The 16,687-nt window shown below is 54.4% G+C and overlaps 5 protein-coding genes across 5 annotated transcripts; 1 reads left to right on the top strand and 4 right to left on the bottom strand.

The window, feature by feature from the left end:
- Nucleotides 1-10: 10 nt before the first annotated feature.
- Nucleotides 11-297, bottom strand: L226DRAFT_576320 (uncharacterized protein; the record flags this gene model as incomplete). Its single annotated transcript, XM_067685329.1, has 3 exons — nt 11-97; nt 146-235; nt 289-297. Coding segments are annotated over 3 exons (186 nt in total), but the record flags the coding sequence as incomplete, so codon positions are not given.
- Nucleotides 298-7,139: 6,842 nt separating this feature from the next.
- Nucleotides 7,140-8,474, bottom strand: L226DRAFT_576319 (kinase-like protein; the record flags this gene model as incomplete). Its single annotated transcript, XM_067685328.1, has 4 exons — nt 7,140-7,295; nt 7,351-7,902; nt 7,952-8,233; nt 8,289-8,474. The coding sequence occupies 4 exons, from the start codon at nt 8,472-8,474 to the stop codon at nt 7,140-7,142; spliced, it is 1,176 nt and encodes a 391-aa protein (XP_067529177.1).
- Nucleotides 8,475-9,970: 1,496 nt separating this feature from the next.
- Nucleotides 9,971-11,901, top strand: L226DRAFT_540612 (uncharacterized protein; the record flags this gene model as incomplete). Its single annotated transcript, XM_067681903.1, has 10 exons — nt 9,971-10,024; nt 10,126-10,129; nt 10,174-10,343; nt 10,469-10,520; nt 10,584-10,670; nt 10,762-10,827; nt 10,936-11,101; nt 11,218-11,266; nt 11,334-11,383; nt 11,494-11,901. The coding sequence occupies 10 exons, from the start codon at nt 9,971-9,973 to the stop codon at nt 11,612-11,614; spliced, it is 819 nt and encodes a 272-aa protein (XP_067529176.1). The 3' UTR covers nt 11,615-11,901.
- On the bottom strand, nt 11,764-13,125 carry L226DRAFT_617470 (uncharacterized protein). Its single transcript, XM_067687039.1, has 3 exons — nt 12,664-13,125; nt 12,121-12,610; nt 11,764-12,061 (listed from the first exon to the last, which is right to left on the bottom strand). Exons 1-2 carry the CDS (start codon nt 12,748-12,750, stop codon nt 12,125-12,127), a joined length of 573 nt encoding a protein of 190 aa, XP_067529175.1. The 5' UTR covers nt 12,751-13,125; the 3' UTR covers nt 11,764-12,061; nt 12,121-12,124.
- Nucleotides 13,126-13,425: 300 nt separating this feature from the next.
- Nucleotides 13,426-16,014, bottom strand: L226DRAFT_548516 (uncharacterized protein; the record flags this gene model as incomplete). Its single annotated transcript, XM_067682599.1, has 15 exons — nt 13,426-13,609; nt 13,665-13,698; nt 13,757-14,133; nt 14,185-14,312; nt 14,362-14,423; nt 14,478-14,519; nt 14,570-14,656; nt 14,711-15,055; nt 15,112-15,193; nt 15,248-15,397; nt 15,453-15,506; nt 15,567-15,602; nt 15,654-15,707; nt 15,763-15,826; nt 15,890-16,014. The coding sequence occupies 15 exons, from the start codon at nt 16,012-16,014 to the stop codon at nt 13,426-13,428; spliced, it is 1,824 nt and encodes a 607-aa protein (XP_067529174.1).
- Nucleotides 16,015-16,687: the final 673 nt, after the last annotated feature.

The raw sequence follows: 16,687 nt of genomic DNA, 5'->3' as shown, positions 1-16,687 counted from the left end.
GAAAAGTGACAGCCGGCTTGGAAAGCTCGGGAGGGGGCAGGATGCGGGTCATCCTACCCTTGCCGAGCTGGACCTGGCAGCCAGTGGCGGCCAGGGTCTGCAAGATGGGTAAGTACAATGGATAAGAGTGAAGGAACGAGCTTACCGAGTTCAAGTCAGTGAACTTGATGATACCGGCGCCGCTACCGGCCTTGCTGAAGATGCGGGCGAGAATGAGGAGCTTTCCTTGGAAAGTCTGCAATGAAAGTGAGTAAGTCGACGCGGTAACGTGACGTCATAGACGCGCACTAAGTACATGGCTCACTGGAGCGCCCTGGGACGTGTCTAGAGGCCAGAAACGCCCCCAGAACACGCCGATGACGCGTCTGTACATGTCCTCAGACTGTGAGGACAGGCAGAGGACGCGTCAGACGCGTCTCTACACCGCGTTTGCCTGGCAACACAGTGCAGACGCGGTGTAGAGACGTGAAAACCCAGAAAAGACGCCCCTGGAGCGCAAATCTGGCCTGTATGGCCTGGAAACACGTCCGGAACGCGTAGAGCATGTCCTACATGGAGATAGGACGCGTTCTACGCGCTCCTGAGCCGTGTCTACCTGCCAGGTGAGGCAGGAGTCGCGTCACAGGGCCAAGAACAGCAGAGGGACGCGTCTGTCTTGCTCAGGACGCGTCCCTGAGGGCAGAATGACGTCCTAAATCATGCCCTGGGTGCTCCTGAGGCTCAGGAAAACACATAGGGCCGATGAAGGACGGCAGGGGGGGGGAGAGAGGGCAGGGGAGGGCAGAACAGGCATGTGACTCACCATCTGAACCTTATTTTGAGCAGGGATGACAACAACAAGGGAATCTATGGAATCCCAAGGGCCTCAGCATGGTTGTGGATGCTGAATCCCACCAACAGACTCTCTGAGAGAGTAGGAATGGGGGTAGGGGCAAGGGAGGAGGGGAGGGAGACAACAGGAGGTGAAAACTTACCAGTTGTGACACTGAGGATCTCCAAGAGCGCTCTTCTGGACACACAGAAGGGACTGAGGGCCTGAGAGGTTGCAGAGAGAGTGGAGAGACAAGTTCCAGAGAGACTGAAGGCACTGAGGGGGTTGAGATGGAGGGAGGGAGGGGGAGAAGAGGGTTGGCAGCTGCCAGCAAGGCTGCAGGGTGACGCTTACACAGCGCGACGTCACAGATGGATTCCAGGAGAGCTGTATGGTGAGTCCTATGTCTGCACAACGTGAGATGCATACAACTGAGTGACTTGATGGTAGGGACGCCGCTGTGCACTGAGCAGTAGAGATGATGTTCAGTCATTATATTGCGCTAAGTCGCCAGCTATCGCAGAAATTACAGAAAATTTGTTCGGACGATCTACGACGAATGGGAGGGACGTAAAACGAAACGGCAAGGTAAGTGTGAGCAACTAGGATGGCGGAGGGTAGTGGAAGAGATAGCCGACGCGCGTCAATGGCGTAGAATTGTGTACAAGGGCCGGGACGGGGACATCGTGCGCGCGTGCGCTCGTGCGCGTGGTTCGACGCGAGATGCGGCCTAAAAGCTACATGTACGTGTAGTCAGAGGACGGGGCAGCGCACCTGAGGCACCGGACGGAATGGACAGAGAGCGGGGTAGCGGGGTAGGTCAGATCGGGGCGTGCGAGATTGACTTTGCAAGATCGATCGCAGCGGTGCAGGACGTGGTCGAGATCGTCATGATGCGACGAAAGTCGCCGAGCGGGAGGACCTTGAAGCTTGAAGACCGGCGAGCGGAATGACATCGGGATGCCCGGGGGCGGAACGAGATCGGAAATCCCGGGTACGGAGTGGAAGCGAGCTCGCGTCCGTTCTGCAGCGAGTAGTCGACCATGAGCCCGCGCGGGACGTTGAACGCAGGTGTTGCATCGTGCAGGGTGTTGCATCGTTGAGGACATCGAGCAGGCCGGGGCGTCCGCGTGAAGAGAAGTCTGCAGGGAGCGGGACGACCGGGAGAGAACATAGGCCGGAGGCGCGGGCCAAGATTGCGGCCGAATTCCGACGTGCCCTGACGTGCGCGCATCCGTGGTCCTGCGCGAGCGCCTACGGTCCTCGACGCAGCTCCAGAGGTGGGATGCGTCCACCTACGACGTATCGTATACGGGGTGTATAGACATGCAGATTGCACGAATGTGTGCGTACGAACGACGCGAACACACCCTGAAATTTGTGGGCGAAACGGAAGCGCCCGTCGTGCAAAGTGGCGGAATTTCTGGGCGCCTGTGCCAATGCATTGTCTAGCGGCTGCTGCGGCTGGCCAATGCAATGGCTGCTGTAGCTACTACGTTCAGAAGGGCAACCGAGGGACATAGGTGCTATATAGCCCATTGTCGTCCTGGAAAACGATGAATTATGCTGTTGCTGAGTATCGTGAGCCCGAATCCCGATAGCGACCCACATCCATCGCAAGCTACAACAATGCAGGGGCGGCGCATGGTGTGATGCGCCAAACTACGCGGTACCGATGCCGAGCACAGTACGTATCTTCGTTTGTCCTCTTTCACACTAAGACACGTTAGTTACTGCCAATTCAACTCCCTTCGATGATGCGTCGAGTATTATTTTTGCTGGCGATCCTGCGACCAAATAGGACTCGAGGCAAATTATCGAATGAGTTCCCCGTTCCCTTGCTCAGACCGCACATTTACCACCCTTACGCGCATCTGAAACAATTCATGACACGATGGCTCTAGAAGTCGCAGCACAGGAAGGTTAGCGTTCGCTCCTCGCCGCTTACCCCCGAATTCCCTTCCGGCTGAGACCGATGTCTATCTTTCCGCACGCATTGATACTGGTGCGTCAGGATCGAATAAAAAAGACCGTTATGCGCTGATCGTTGTCCCTACAGGTTACAGCAGTGTCATGCGTCGGGATTCATCGCATCTTACACTGCTATCCAACTACTCGATGCTGAATCGTGTCTAGGGTACATCGCCATCGTTCTACATAAAGTTTCAGCGCAGTACGTTGCAATAGAACGGCCTGTGGCACGAAGCTCGACCTTGTCCGCGAGCATCACGAATCCTAATTCTGAAGATATGAGTATCGATGTTATCGCCGCCCGCTCTTCTTTTCCGCTCTCCCAGGGACGCTGGCTAGGGCTTAGCAGACATGGGAGATGACACCCCTCTGGCACAGGCGTCGATGCCATCTCCCACGTCGCCTCGCCCTTAGTCTAGAGAGCGGCTCCTGTAGAGCAGCCGCAGGTGCGCCTATTCGACCAGTATATGTCTGTTATGCTGATCCCTAGTCCCGTGGCTCCTCGAGCTCTCGCTGCGGGGGTACTTAAGGTTGCCGTGACCAGTAGCTAGGTCACCACCATGAACCTTACGTCCTGCTCCATGTACGGCGCATAGATCGTAGCTGCTCTGGGTGTGCTCTCGAGCACACCAGAGCCCTCGATTCCCTGAGCGTGTCTCGGGTGCACAGCATGCGCGCTACCGACCACTCGCATAGGGGTACTTACTGTACGTTTCATGCTCTCGAGCTTCGGGAGCACTCCCGAGTAAAATATATTTTTCCTGACAGGCATCCATCTACCCTGCTGCCAGTGTGAGAGTAGCAGCAGTGATGATCGATGAGGGGCTTTCTGAGCCCTAGAGACCCCGCTTTCCGCCGTTAGTGCATCAGCAAATCGCGGCTGGTCAGACAACACGTTCCAATTGCCTACCAAGGATGGTAGCATATGAACGTACCTCGTAGTCGGCCGCGAGGTATGGCAGCACAAAATCGGTGCTCGCACAGTATGGTAGCACAACGTCGGCGCCTGCGAAGTATGGTAGCACAAAATCGGCGCTTGCGAAGTATGGTAGCGCCAAATCGGCGAATACGAGCGATGGTCATGCAAGGTCAGGGCAGAACAAAAATGCACGTACGGCTTTCTGGGTTCTCTCCACTTTCCTGGGACAAGGTCGACCCGAGACAAGCGCAGACATGTAGCGGGTTTGAACTTTGCGGAAGAAGTTGGGGAGAGGACTGGTCGGACTCGGAGGTACTCTGCAATTTTCCCCTGGACAAGGTAAGCAATATTACTTATAGATCTACATGCGTAGCCATAGAGTAGGCTTGGAGATTGGGGAAAGGACTCGGAGGACGCACTCGAGAGCCGATGACGTCACACGCTTCTTGATCGTTCCCCGCTGCTACATAAGCGGGTCTGTGTTGTTGCTTGTCGCTCCCATCTTCTTGACTCTTGACCACCACTCTCTCTCTCCCTCGACCCTTCCGCGTACTTCAGCCCCTGCACCCGTTTCTTCAGCCAGGCCTCATTCCTGCTCAGCAACTCGTCAGCTTCCCCGATAGTTCAAGCCATGCGTGGAGTCTCTGGCGACCGTCGCGTATTGAATCACGGTGCAAAATTCCCCATCTGATAGGTACGCACACTGTCACAATGGGTTTTGTGCGCATACACCGATGTGAGGTGTATATATGCGCTGTCACGTCTTCCTTAGCACATAGCACATGAGCTCTGGCGGCCACCGCGACGACCGCTGCTTCTCCACCCCTTCCATGTTCCGCACCGATGGCAAGTCACCTACCTCCCGACTACTCCATTAACGAAGTCGTCTACCCCATTGTCCCCAGTCTGACTGTGATGACGTCGTTGACACGTCTGTCGGCCGCGGCTCGTTCTACTTCAAGGCTGGCACGCGTACGACCATCGGCCAGCGCATGAAGCTCAACAATGTCAGCAAGCAGAATGGCGAGGTTCACCGTTAAGGGTCTTGTATACCGCGACAGCGACACGAGCAAGATCCGCGGTTTCCAGGATGCAGACGTTCTTCGGAGGTGCGTCACCTTTGCCCTCTATATCATGACTTGACTGACCTAGTCTGCATAAGTTCCTCGTCCGAATTGGCTCCCCTTCACCAGATTCTCCGCTGCCACGGTCACGAAGACCTTCTGAGCTGCCAGCTCTACCGCCCGCACCGACACGACTGTCTCATCCGCCACCACTCACGCACGACACATCCCTAGTGTCTCTCTTCGTGCGCGCACACATCTGCGTCTGATCTGTACATCGCATTGCACACCTCTCTTGTCCGGTAAGTCCCTTTTCTGTTGTCGTCTTTCATTCTATGGCAAGTGCAAGTGCAAGCAACGGTATACGAGTCTTTTGCGGTTTTTGTCTGGCCACGTCTAGCGCGTTCCCTGTCCATATCTACCGTCTCATAGCTTACACTCGAGACTCTTGTCTCGCCCATCCATTTGCCATGCCCAGATCTCTCTACTTGTTCCCGTCTTGTACAGTAGCTAGGCAATAGAATATACGTCGTCTTTTGAAAAAAAAGCACCGACCGCCTCGCATGGGAAAAAAACTGTCAGAGTCTCGCCCATGGTTGTATGATAGCATACCAGACTGGTATGATAGCACGCCCAGGTGTATGGTAGCACGCCTCGGGTGTATGATCATGTGCTATCAGACGAGGCGCTCGTACGATCATTGCTTGCCAGTACGTTCATACACGGCGGTCTTCTGAGAGCACGCCCACCATACATTGTCGCTGAATACATGTATTGGCATTGAATATGAGTACTATCATGCGCTCTAGTACGGGCGCAAGGTTTTCTGATGTGGTACCCACAGTGATGGCAATCAACCTACCACCCAATTGTTTGGCGGGTTCGAAGCGCTCTGTGAACTGTGCCCTGACATGCTTATGTCGCATAATTCAAGTTCCGCCGAGGACTCGGGCGCATCGCTAGAAGCTCGAGATAACGCAGCTGCGCCTTGCCAAGACAAATATGTGCATGCGTTCCAAGGAAGGGTGTGAGACGCAACAACGCCTTCAGTAGCGCCCAGGAAGTCAGCGTTGATAAAAAGGCCGCCAATAACTCCTGAAGTCTCGACATCAGTCTTCGTCTCCTCACCAGTTGGTTGCCTTCTTCTGTGTTCTGAGAGGCACCACTCACGCATTCACAGAGCGCCATTCTATCACAAGCCCACGTACTACCAGTTTCTGTCTTCCTCAACCATGCCGACTACTGCTGTAAGTACTCCGTAAACATAGTATTGCGTGCTGTGGAATAACGTGAAAGATGCGTTTCAGGCCCCTTCTGCTGTGCGTTGCTCGGTCTGCAACCAGTGGCTCAGTGTTAGAGGCGGAGTGCATAACTGCCCTGGGAGCGGCGGTACTAAGAAGTAATACTAAATGACGGAGTCCACGGCATCAGAATTTGTATGGGTTGTAGTCGAAGTGTACCGGGGACATCTGGTGAATTTGTCAATGTCGGTCAAGAATCTTCATGCTCCCGGTCCAAGTGCGTCGTGCCTTTATGGGCCACGGCGCGTCGAACTTTCATGAGAGGGGTGTGACAGGGCCATACTGCACGTCACTATATGAGCACACCGACATAGGAGGGTCAAGACGCCACTGGAGAAAGAGACTCGGGCCAATCACTGACCATATTGGAGACGACTATGATCTGTCTGCCGTGTGTCTTGTTAAACGGATCTTGGAATTTCTCGACGGCCCGTACAGGCCAAGATGGACACACATAGTGCGGGACAAGCCATAGCGTCCCGGCTGTCCATCAAGATGTGACTCTGCGCAGAGGGCTTGTCGCGCAGATGTGCGCCGGCGGAAGCTTGAGAGCGAAGAGATGCCGCCACAGCGTCTACGTGGTAGTAGGACGGAGGACGTAGCGGTCGCTCGGCTTAGCCGGCGAGGAGTTGGTAGCCCAAGATGTTAGAGCAAAGGGAGGCGGAGCCTTTGGACACACACACACAATTTATGTACTGCGACTGTGACACTGATTAAATACAATCGACAACAAAGCTACGTCTAGTTCCCTCATCCTCATCAAATAGTACATGAACGCTGTGTTACAGGCTGATACGCGAGCGACAGAGCAGACGGGTAGATGAACTAGCCAGTAACAGAGTGGATGGACGCGGCAGAGCAGGCGAGGAAGGGTGGGCAAACAGGCGGACTGTAAGTGAGAGGCGGGCGCGCAGTTGGATTATAAGTAGACGGGCAAAGAGGTAAGGAGTACGGGCAGATGAGAGCGCGGGTAGATGAGAGTGCGGGCAGATGGGCGGTTGGCCAGTTTTGCCGCTTTCACCCCGAGATCGGAACAGAACACGGTGAAGCGGATGGCATATTCAATCAATCGATTACTCGGCACGCGGTGGAAAGACAATATCCATCCACGCCGACATCCTCGCACATCCTGGGTCGGGCCAACTCATTGTCAACCATTCTTCGACCTGTCGAAGTAACTCTCCGTCAACCAAAGCACGCCAGTAGTTCACGTTCTTCTCCTTTATAACCTGTTGGCCCGAGGTCAGGAAGCGCATAAAGTATACATGAAAAATAGTTTCTTACATCAGCGTAGACGGCGCGTAGCTTCGCGGCATCCTCTTGACTTGTATGCCACCACGAACCTTCGATTGCAAAGAGCGGATCGCAGAGTCCGTCGTATCGGATCCAACTAGGGTACTTCGCCGCCAGAACAAGCGGTACGATGGAGTGAAACTCCCAGTCGACGATTCCAGAGATCTGGCCCTCACCGTCGACGAGCACGTTCGCACCATGTAAGTCATCGTGACTGAGTACACAACGGCGGCAGGAAGGAGCGGACAGGTGATGGAAGATGGGAGGCAGCTCTTTCGCAAGACGATCAAGTACGACATTTGCCGTGGAGAGATCGCCGTCGTCGGTGCCTACCAGACTGGATGTCCGTTTCGCTTCGATCAGTCCGAGGATGTACTCTTCGAGAGTGTCAAACACTCGAGCATGGGTTGGTGGGAACGGAATCGTGGCCAGAGGGACAACGTTGACAACGTCGCCATGGATGAGCGTAGTACCAATCCGTTGTGGTACCTCGAGTGTGTGGAGATCTAGCATAATCTCCGCCATTGTTAGAACGATGGATTCCTAAACAACACTGAGTTATTGAGTGATATGTAGACTCACTGACGCTTACCTTGAGAACATACGGAAGTCCGCCATAAACGTTCATGAGACAATCTCCTCGAATCTTCTCCATGATGAGGAACGTGTTGGGCTCCTCCTCCGACCGATGAATCACGACATGAACTCGTGGCACAGGAAGGGAAGTCCGTTCATGGAGCCAAACGAGCAAGGCTGCTTCGCTCTCAAACGTCGCGGGATAGCATGCAGCGCTCTCAGCTGTTGGGGTCGGAGATGGTTCGGGAGGAACGCGAACGATCACACGTTGATCGTCTTCCAACTCAACTTCAAGTACCTGGAGAACTGGTCATCAAGTACCCGCGCAGTTGAACACATCAAGAAAGGCGTACTAGGTTCCTAGACGAGGCTCTCACGTCGGTACTCAGGACCTTCGACGAAAGAGCAACTTCGACTCTGTCGAGCAAGGTACGACGAGACTGGTCTATCTCTTCGCCCAAACTCCAGTGTTCGAGTGAGGCAGGAAAGCCATCCAACTGTTTGCGCTGGCCTTCACGGTCCCACATGGTAGACAGCATGATGGGAGGAAGGTGGTAGATGTGCGATGTACGATGTACGATGTGCGATATGCGATGTACGATGTGCGATGTACGATGAGCGCTGAGCGATGTACGATGTGCGATGAGCGATGTACGATGTGCGATGAGCGATGTGCGATATACGATGAGCGCTGAGCGATGTACGATGTGCGATGAGCGATGGACGATGGACGATGAGGGGGGGGTTAGCTGGAGGCCCAGAGTCCAACGGCCTAGGAACAAGTCCGCACAATCGGACTCCTTGGCCTTGAGACCTAAGAACGGGTATCACCGAGACGATAACTGATGGATATCCTCAAGCCGCCGCAATCACATCTTCGAGGGACTGTTGAGTACTTACTACATACGGTCGACACCGTCGGTTGCAGAAGCCGGGGTAGCAGCCGTTCGAAGCATCTTCCATAAGGCCCGGAATACGCAGGTAGACAAGGCACAGTTGACCTGTGTGACAAGAGAAGCGTATGTGCCTTGTACAGCCTTCTTGCTGAGACTGAGGTATAGACTCGAACCACGTACCTTACGGGGGTCTCGTCTAGGGCCTCCAGACTCTCGCCCTACTTCTCAATTCCACCATCTCCACTCTGCAAGTGAAGTCCAATTGCAAGCCCAGCGAGTCGCGGAGGATTTATGGCGGCCTTGCCTTGGAGCGCTCGGGAGGACGGTGATTGTCCAGTCGTAGGCAAGGAGTCCACATATGATTGCATCTTGCCATCCTTGTTTCCTTGTTGGAGAGCGAGGTAGCAAGACAGACGGGAAGGAGCAGGAAAGAACGGCGGTGAAACATTGGAGTTTCGAGTTGACGATATTTCAAAGGTAAGTAAGTCAAACTTACCCTGAGTAAGAGAGAAGTATATGCGTGGGAACCGTATTGAAATTTCTGCCGGCGTGCAATACTTGACTCGCGATTCATAACACACCACGGCTGGATGTTCTTTTGCGGGGCTTTCGCAAGCAATAGGCCAGCATCGTCGACTACGGAACGAACCGCGACCGACTAGGAAGGAGACTCGGGATGCTATTGTCCCTTAGACTAATGCCTCTCGCGAATTGACCGTGTCTCTCGAGGCTGGATGCATACTTCTTTACCATCGTGTTCCAAAGAAGAACTTATCTCGTTCCTCTCGCCCGGATAGAATTGATCGAATCCTCTTTCGACGTTCTCGCAGTCAGGTGTCGACCAACTTCGGTGTTAGACGTATTCACAGTCTCATCTTCTCGATGAGAATGTGCCGCAGAGCTGTGAGTATCTTACGGTTCGACCTCGCAAGAAGGCGCGATGTGTAGAGCCCTGACAGACGCGATCATCAAAACGCACTGTCACTCCCTCGTGGGCGTGTCTTTGCGACTCTGTACTCATAGCTATTCTAGCACCCTCCCGGCCGCATCCAAAGCTGTTCCCGAGTATATAAACTGGGCATGGCATTGTTCCCTCAGACTCAGCAAAGTGGAGAACTCGAAACACCTTCAAGCTCACCATGTCCTCTGACACGGATGCCAGTGATCTCGTAGCTGTGTTCAGCGACTTGTACGTCCGATTCGGGAGCCTTACATCACTACAGATTACTTCTTACATTGTCATTCAGATATACCGGCGAGTACTGCAATATCGCAACCTCCGGTGTATTTTCAGCAATGTCGGCTCATCCTCAACTTGACCTCTCGCTTGGTCTTGCCGCAGCTCTCTTCATCTACGAAGTTCTCATCACGCTCGATCGAGAAGTCGCCTGCTTCTGGACTTCCAAGCAGTCCAAGAGTGGAGCGAGACTCTTGTTCCTCGCGAACAAATGGATCTCCGTGATAGTGTCCGCAATGGCGTTTGCCCAGATGGCAAATTTATCATCGGATAAGGTCAGTTGAATAGATTCGACTCTGTTTTATGACAATACTAATCATATCCAGGGGTTTGTATGCCCTTACGAGGTTCTGGGGCTTGCAGTAGTATACTGAATCACGACGCGAACAGTTGTACTGAGTTTACTTGGGTAGGCGCGATATTCCCGGGACTGCAATTCATTCCGGGTGCATGTGAGCTCTTGTTTCAGTTCAGGCTTCATGTTGGAATTCTCTCACGGTGCGCTACCATTGCAGTATTCTCCGCGCTTCGAGGATATGTGTTGAGCAGGAGCAAGCCCCTCGCTTTGCTCATTCTCATCTTGTCGCTGACCCCACTGGGGGGTCAACATGGTCAGCCACTCGGACTCACATGCATGGGAACAGAGCCAGGCTGACTGAACTACGCAGACACAATACGGCTACAACCTCCAAGGATTTCTCTTCCCACCATTCGGATGTACTGTGATAGACGACACAACTGAGTCGCTCCAGACAAAGTGTGGGTTTTATTGATTTCATTCCTAATGATGATGTACTGACTTCGTACTAGGCGTATGTTCGTTTGTGAGATTTTGCGACCGTGCAGGCTCACACAGTAGTCCCGCAGTGTTGTACATCTCGCGGATCCCGCTCATCGTCGCCGACACTCTACTCATCTGCATTACATGGAGCAAGTTGATCAGCCGCGAAGCCTTGAGAGGTATCGGTCAGTCCAAGAGACTGTCTCTCTCTGATGTTCTCTTGCGGGATGGTACGTCTCTCTGCATTACCACGTGCCAACGCTGGAGTTGCTGACTACGCATCCTACGCCGATCACAGGAACCATCTATTTCGTGTAAGTCCCTCACTACATATAGTATACTTGATTGATTCAAAACACCCTCCTCAGAGTCTTGTTTGTTATGAACGTCTTGCACTTCTCCCTTTCGCTCGCCGCAGTAAGAGCATAACCCCTGCAACCGACACCCGTTCGCGTAACGTATCTCATAATGACTTTCCGAGTAGCTTGCGATCGGTGCCGACGGGGCGAGCAATGTTTCCATCTTCACCGCGCCGTACGTGGGCTCACCTATCTCGATTCTCAGAAACGGCTATCTACTCACCGGTGCTCTGCATCCGCAGCATCACCGCAATTCTAATATCGCGCTTCCTCCTACAACTGCAGGAAGCGGACCAGCAGGTCGTCCGAGTCGACTTCGACGACCCACTGCACTCCTCGCGGGACCCCTACGACGACGTGCCGAGCTTCATCTCTTCTCTTGGAGCGTTCATCAACCCGGACTTAGCGTCGGCCAACGATGACGCCCACTTGGACATGCACACCAGTTCGCACTCAGATGGGGAGGAGGAAGGCGGGACCCATCCGTCGGAGCCTCAGGCCACTGCATCATCGTCGGCGTCCGTTTAGTCTGTCTCCGGTTCCCGCGTTTCGGTGCCCTGCACGGCGATACCCTAGAGCATCTTCAACTTGCAACCACATAGACGGTTTCTCCTACTCGTATGGCTATCCCTTGCATCCTAGGATACCCTTAGAATGCCACCCTACCGTTGCTAGGTACATCTCATATACCAGAATCATAGATGTCTTTTTGGTACATGCCTTCAGATTGAAGGCGTACATGGCTTGGGAAGCTCTACATAGTAGTAGGAAGAGTATGCGTGGGCGTGCAACACGTACGGCTACTCGGAACAGATAGATGTTCCGGAGACCACCAAGCAACACTCCCTGCCAACTTGTCAGGAGAAAATTGTCAGCGCACTGACAGAACAGGAGAATACAGACTGAACGTACCGCATCAAGCAGGGAAAACATACGCAGAGATGCCTTGGTTCAAGTACCCATTGGACGCGACCGCGTTCGCCTCGGAAGCGTTCGTGGTATAAAAATGGTCCTCAAGCTGTGGATCGAACGTCCTCCAGAACCCGACTGTCCCAGGGCATCCCGTCTCCGCGCTCGTGTCCGCATACACATAGCCCACGGTGCCCTCGTACTCGTACCCATTCGTCGCGACCGCGCTCTCGACCTCGTCCCAGGACGTCGTGATGAAGTGGTCCGTCTTCGCCGCGCTGCCGAGTCGGTAGTACGGGACGGCGTTGGGCACGTTCGGACCCGTGGTGTTGCTGTAGATGTAGGCGAGGACCGCCTGGCGGACGTACACACCGCTCTCGAGCGCGTGCTCGACCTCGCTCGCATCTGTAGTGAAGATACGGTCGGAGATGCTGTCGCTTACGACGCGGTAGAGAGGGATGGTGGGGAATCCGCAGGCCTCCGCTGCACGGGCCTGCACGAAGGTATCTTAGTAGGGTATCGCTCGGAAAGATGCAAACTGTGTACCTCGATGGCCGAGGGGCCCGGAGATGGGAATGAGCGCGCCTGGAGGACGAGCGCCGCGGTGGCGAGAGCCGAGAGGATTGTCTTCATGTTACCACTGGGTACCCGTCTGATGAAGGCAATGTAGAGAGTCGTCGGAATGCACGGTTATATACCCCACCAGTGCTGCAGGTTGGTCACTCATGCTTGCAGAGACCAAAGACCGCACAAAGCCCGGGACAAGCCCGATGATATGGCGAGCCTTGGTCCATGGCGTCTTGCATGCAACGTCACTGGGAAGTCTGCCAGAGAATGGCGCATGAACGTCCGCATCAGCAATCCCTCCTCCTCTTGCATTCACTCTCCTGTCTAACTAATTGCAATTGTCGCACGTGCGCAATATATTCGCCATCCTTCACTTCCGCGATGTCTCGCATTTCCAGGGCTGGAATGGTAGAGGATAGACGTGATGAAGGGGAAGAAGGCCCTTGTGCCAAATGCGCGAGTCCGACAAGATAGACACGGACGGCAGGATCAGAACAAGGGGATACTGGACGAATACGAGGAAACTCACAGGATGAGATCCGGCGACGTTCGGGTGACTTCACGGCGTGCACTCCGCTAGCTGTCAATCTCAAACCTATGAGGTAGAAGAACCTAGTTGGACGAGGTTTCGCCTGCCAGCCCATTGTTTCTCCCTGTCAAGACTCAAGTGCGTCCGCGTAGATTACTCCAATCAGCTAGAGATACATGCATAGATACATACTGGGTATTCAGAGAGATTAGTCACGCCTTCATGAACGCCGCAAAGTACGCATTGACGTCGTCCAGACTCTCGAAGGGCGCGACGGTGCCGACGTAGCCATCTGGACGGACGACAACGATCGCACCCTTCTCCTTGTCGATGCCGTATACCTCGTATCCTCCGCCGCCCACGCGCGCGTACATGTCCATGTCGTCCAGCAACACCCTGGGTCGACGAGATCAGCCGTGCGCATTTGACATAACTTACGCAGGAAACTTACTTCGACCAGTGCGGGCGGAACAGCCGAGGGAGATCTACACCGAGTTACAGATCAGTACTCGCATGCACGCCGCAGTGACTGCATGCACCGACCTGTATAGTTCGTGGCCTGCTTCGGAGCAGAGCTGATAGACAAGATATCGAACACCTTCCCGTGCTCGCCCTTCCCGAAGCGCGCCAGGAACCCATCCGGCTTCGCCATCTCCTCAGCGAGCGCCTTCACGCGCGCCGCTTGGGCCTGGTCTGCAGTGTTCCCCGCAAAGACGAGGATCTTGAAGCGGGTATCTGAGGGCAAGAGATCCTGAATATCGTATGGTCGCGCATCCGCGGCACAGATGAAGACATGCGGAACAGCGCGTTGGCCGACGATCAGCTTGGAGGCGCAGGCTTGGTGTTTGCTCGTGGTGATCGGCGATGGTTCGTAGTGTACCCCGATTCCGCTCGAGAACAGGCCGAACGTCTGGTACGCTCTGCACGGTGTCAGGGTGGTCCACGTATATCCTGAAAACAGGTTTACATACTCAAGGAACTCTTCGTGTGATACGCCATCTTCGTTCTCCTCTGTGCGCGGTTTTCCGGAGAAGAGGCGCGAGAATTTCTTGTCGAAATTGATGAGGTCTTGCGCGTACTTGCGTCGCTCGAACTCGTACTGTCCAGGTGAGGTCAACAGGCCGCGCGCAGAGAGTGCGATAGAAGACACTTGCAGTCTTGAGGAGCGATATATCTGCCCACCCTCTGAGAACATGCGCGAGCTTCCACGCTAGAGAGGATGATTTCAGCTAAAGAGGACATGCTGGGCGAGCGTAGGACCAACCCAAGTTGTGGGTATCATTCATGCTTGCGTTCATGCCCTGACCTAGAGCCCGATGAGGCCAACCAATACGCCCGAATAGATATATGACTGACCAGCTTTGGGAGAATGCGTATGGCATGCGTCACCGGCGATGAACACTCGTTCGTGCACCGAGAACTGAGTGGCAACTCTCTGTCCAACTTCACAACAGAACGTTCAGGGGATCCCTGATACCGTAAGGATCGGAGACGTACTGATGTAGAGCGTCCACCAGTCTATGTCACCCGACTTGTTGATCTCGAACGGATGGAAGGACTTCTTCGCGACGTCCATCAGCTTCTCAGGGCCCATCTTGCTCTTGTCAACTCGTCCTGTCGTGGGATCTACAACATCGCGGTCGGACAGCTGGATGTACAACCGGATGAGGTCGCCTTCGCGCGGGATGATCATGCACGAGCCGTTGTGGGAGTGCATTGCGCACTTGCACCGGATATCTGGGAAGTCGGTGTCGGGGACCATGTCGACGACGCCCCATATGTAGTCCGTCTGCTCGCCATCTAGGGTGATCCCGAGGACCTTCCGGACCCACGAGTGAGCACCTGTGCAACATTCATCGGCGAGGCTCAATCATTGGAGACGATGAACTCGTACATACCGTCAGCACCAAGGACAAACTTGGCACGGACGATTTCAGAGCCGCCCTGTTGTTCTGGCAGATCGAGATACTTCAAGGTCACCTGCGGACATACACGGTGAGGGAAGACCCACTACGGACCCTCGGACGGACATACCTTAACAGGATGGGCATTGGGGTCCTTCAGTTCCTCCTCGGACTTTGAGAGTTCCAGTGACGTAGGCACGATCGGGCGTTCTACTGTCACACCATGTGCTTTCATAGAGTCCAGGAAAATGGCTTCGATGGCTCCCTGATGCAGTGTGATCTGTACAGTCGACGATCAATCAAAGGACACACCAATGCTATCTTACTAGACTCACCTCGAAGGGATAGCGCGCGCTCGGCGCAGACACATCCGGAGCACGATCTGTCCTCTATTGACGTATAATAAGTGGCGTCCAACGTGATCTCTCGCGGGGTCAAGAACAACGTGCCTCTATACCGCCTGAGGGACTAGGGTTGTAGAAGGCCTGAATGTCTCGTCAGCCTTGCCCCACAGAACTGGTGGAGCTTCGGCCTACCGCCATATGCATTTGGTTGCCTTCCCGGATGAGCCGATCACCTATACCGTAGCTCTGTGCAATTGCTCGATGTTAAGTGTTCAGCCTAGCGGGATGTAGTCTTACTCACTTTAAAGACCTCAATTGTACGTGGCTGGATACCATCAGCCTGTCCGGCCGCGATCTTCGCAGGTCTGCACACTCAATTTCAGCCAATGGACGACGACATCGGGCGCACGCAACGAGATGCAACTAACCTCTGGTCGACTATGCGGACGTTCACACCCGCCATGGCGAGCGCGTTGGCGCACATGAGACCAGCGGGACCAGCGCCGATGATCAAGACATCGACCTCGCTCTCCTTTGCGGATGCAGCAGACATAAGGGGTAGTAGATACAACTTGAGGGTGAAAGACTAAAGGCGGGATGCACGGCGCTGCCCCTAGTGGGTCCACTTTATACCAATCGAGCTTCGGATCCGCGCCCTGGCACGCGGAACTTGTTGCGGCGGAGGGTGTCATCTGGATCCCCACATCAGGAAAGGGCCCCGTTGATGTCGTTTAGTCCTCGTTCTCCGAATCGAGCGCGAGGAGAACTGTGCACGCTCGAGGCATGAATTGGGAATTGCTGAACTCAGCATGCTCGGATATCGATGCCGGAGTCGGTCGATGAGGACAGATGAGTCTTCTCGAGGTGATAGTCGCCGTCGAGAGAAGGCGTAGCCGAGGGAATGCAGAGCACAAAGATGGGCATGGCGCGCAGGGTCAGATGTTCTCGTCCTCCTGTCCACTCTGTCGGCATGGTCCGTATTGCCTCTTGCGGAAACTCGTCCAGCGCGTTCATGACGGACGTACTGTCGGCAAGAGTCTCGCTTGTTCATGGCTGAACAACCAGGCTTCGACGGTACGCCGTTGGATGACATACGACAAGGGACTTCTCAACGCTTGCGAGACTTACCTCAATGAACACTACGTCTTTCCTGGGCGGCGGGTGCAGCATGTAGTCAGGACATGGATAGTGCTTCATGAACTCGGGCACACGGCTATTCACATTGT

This window comes from Lentinus tigrinus (genome assembly GCF_003813185.1).
Source record: "Lentinus tigrinus ALCF2SS1-7 unplaced genomic scaffold L226scaffold_60, whole genome shotgun sequence".
Lineage (NCBI taxonomy): Eukaryota > Fungi > Basidiomycota > Agaricomycetes > Polyporales > Polyporaceae > Lentinus > Lentinus tigrinus.
This window is presented reverse-complemented; position numbering and strand designations above follow the sequence as displayed.

Bases quoted from the DNA above. Each gene is read 5' to 3' on its own strand.
- L226DRAFT_617470 (XM_067687039.1), bottom strand. From the start codon at position 12,750: ATGAAGACAATCCTCTCGGCTCTCGCCACCGCGGCGCTCGTCCTCCAG. The intron at 12,611-12,663 runs GTACACAGTTTG...ACCTTCGTGCAG, and splicing joins CGGGCCCCTCGGCCATCGAG to GCCCGTGCAGCGGAGGCCTG.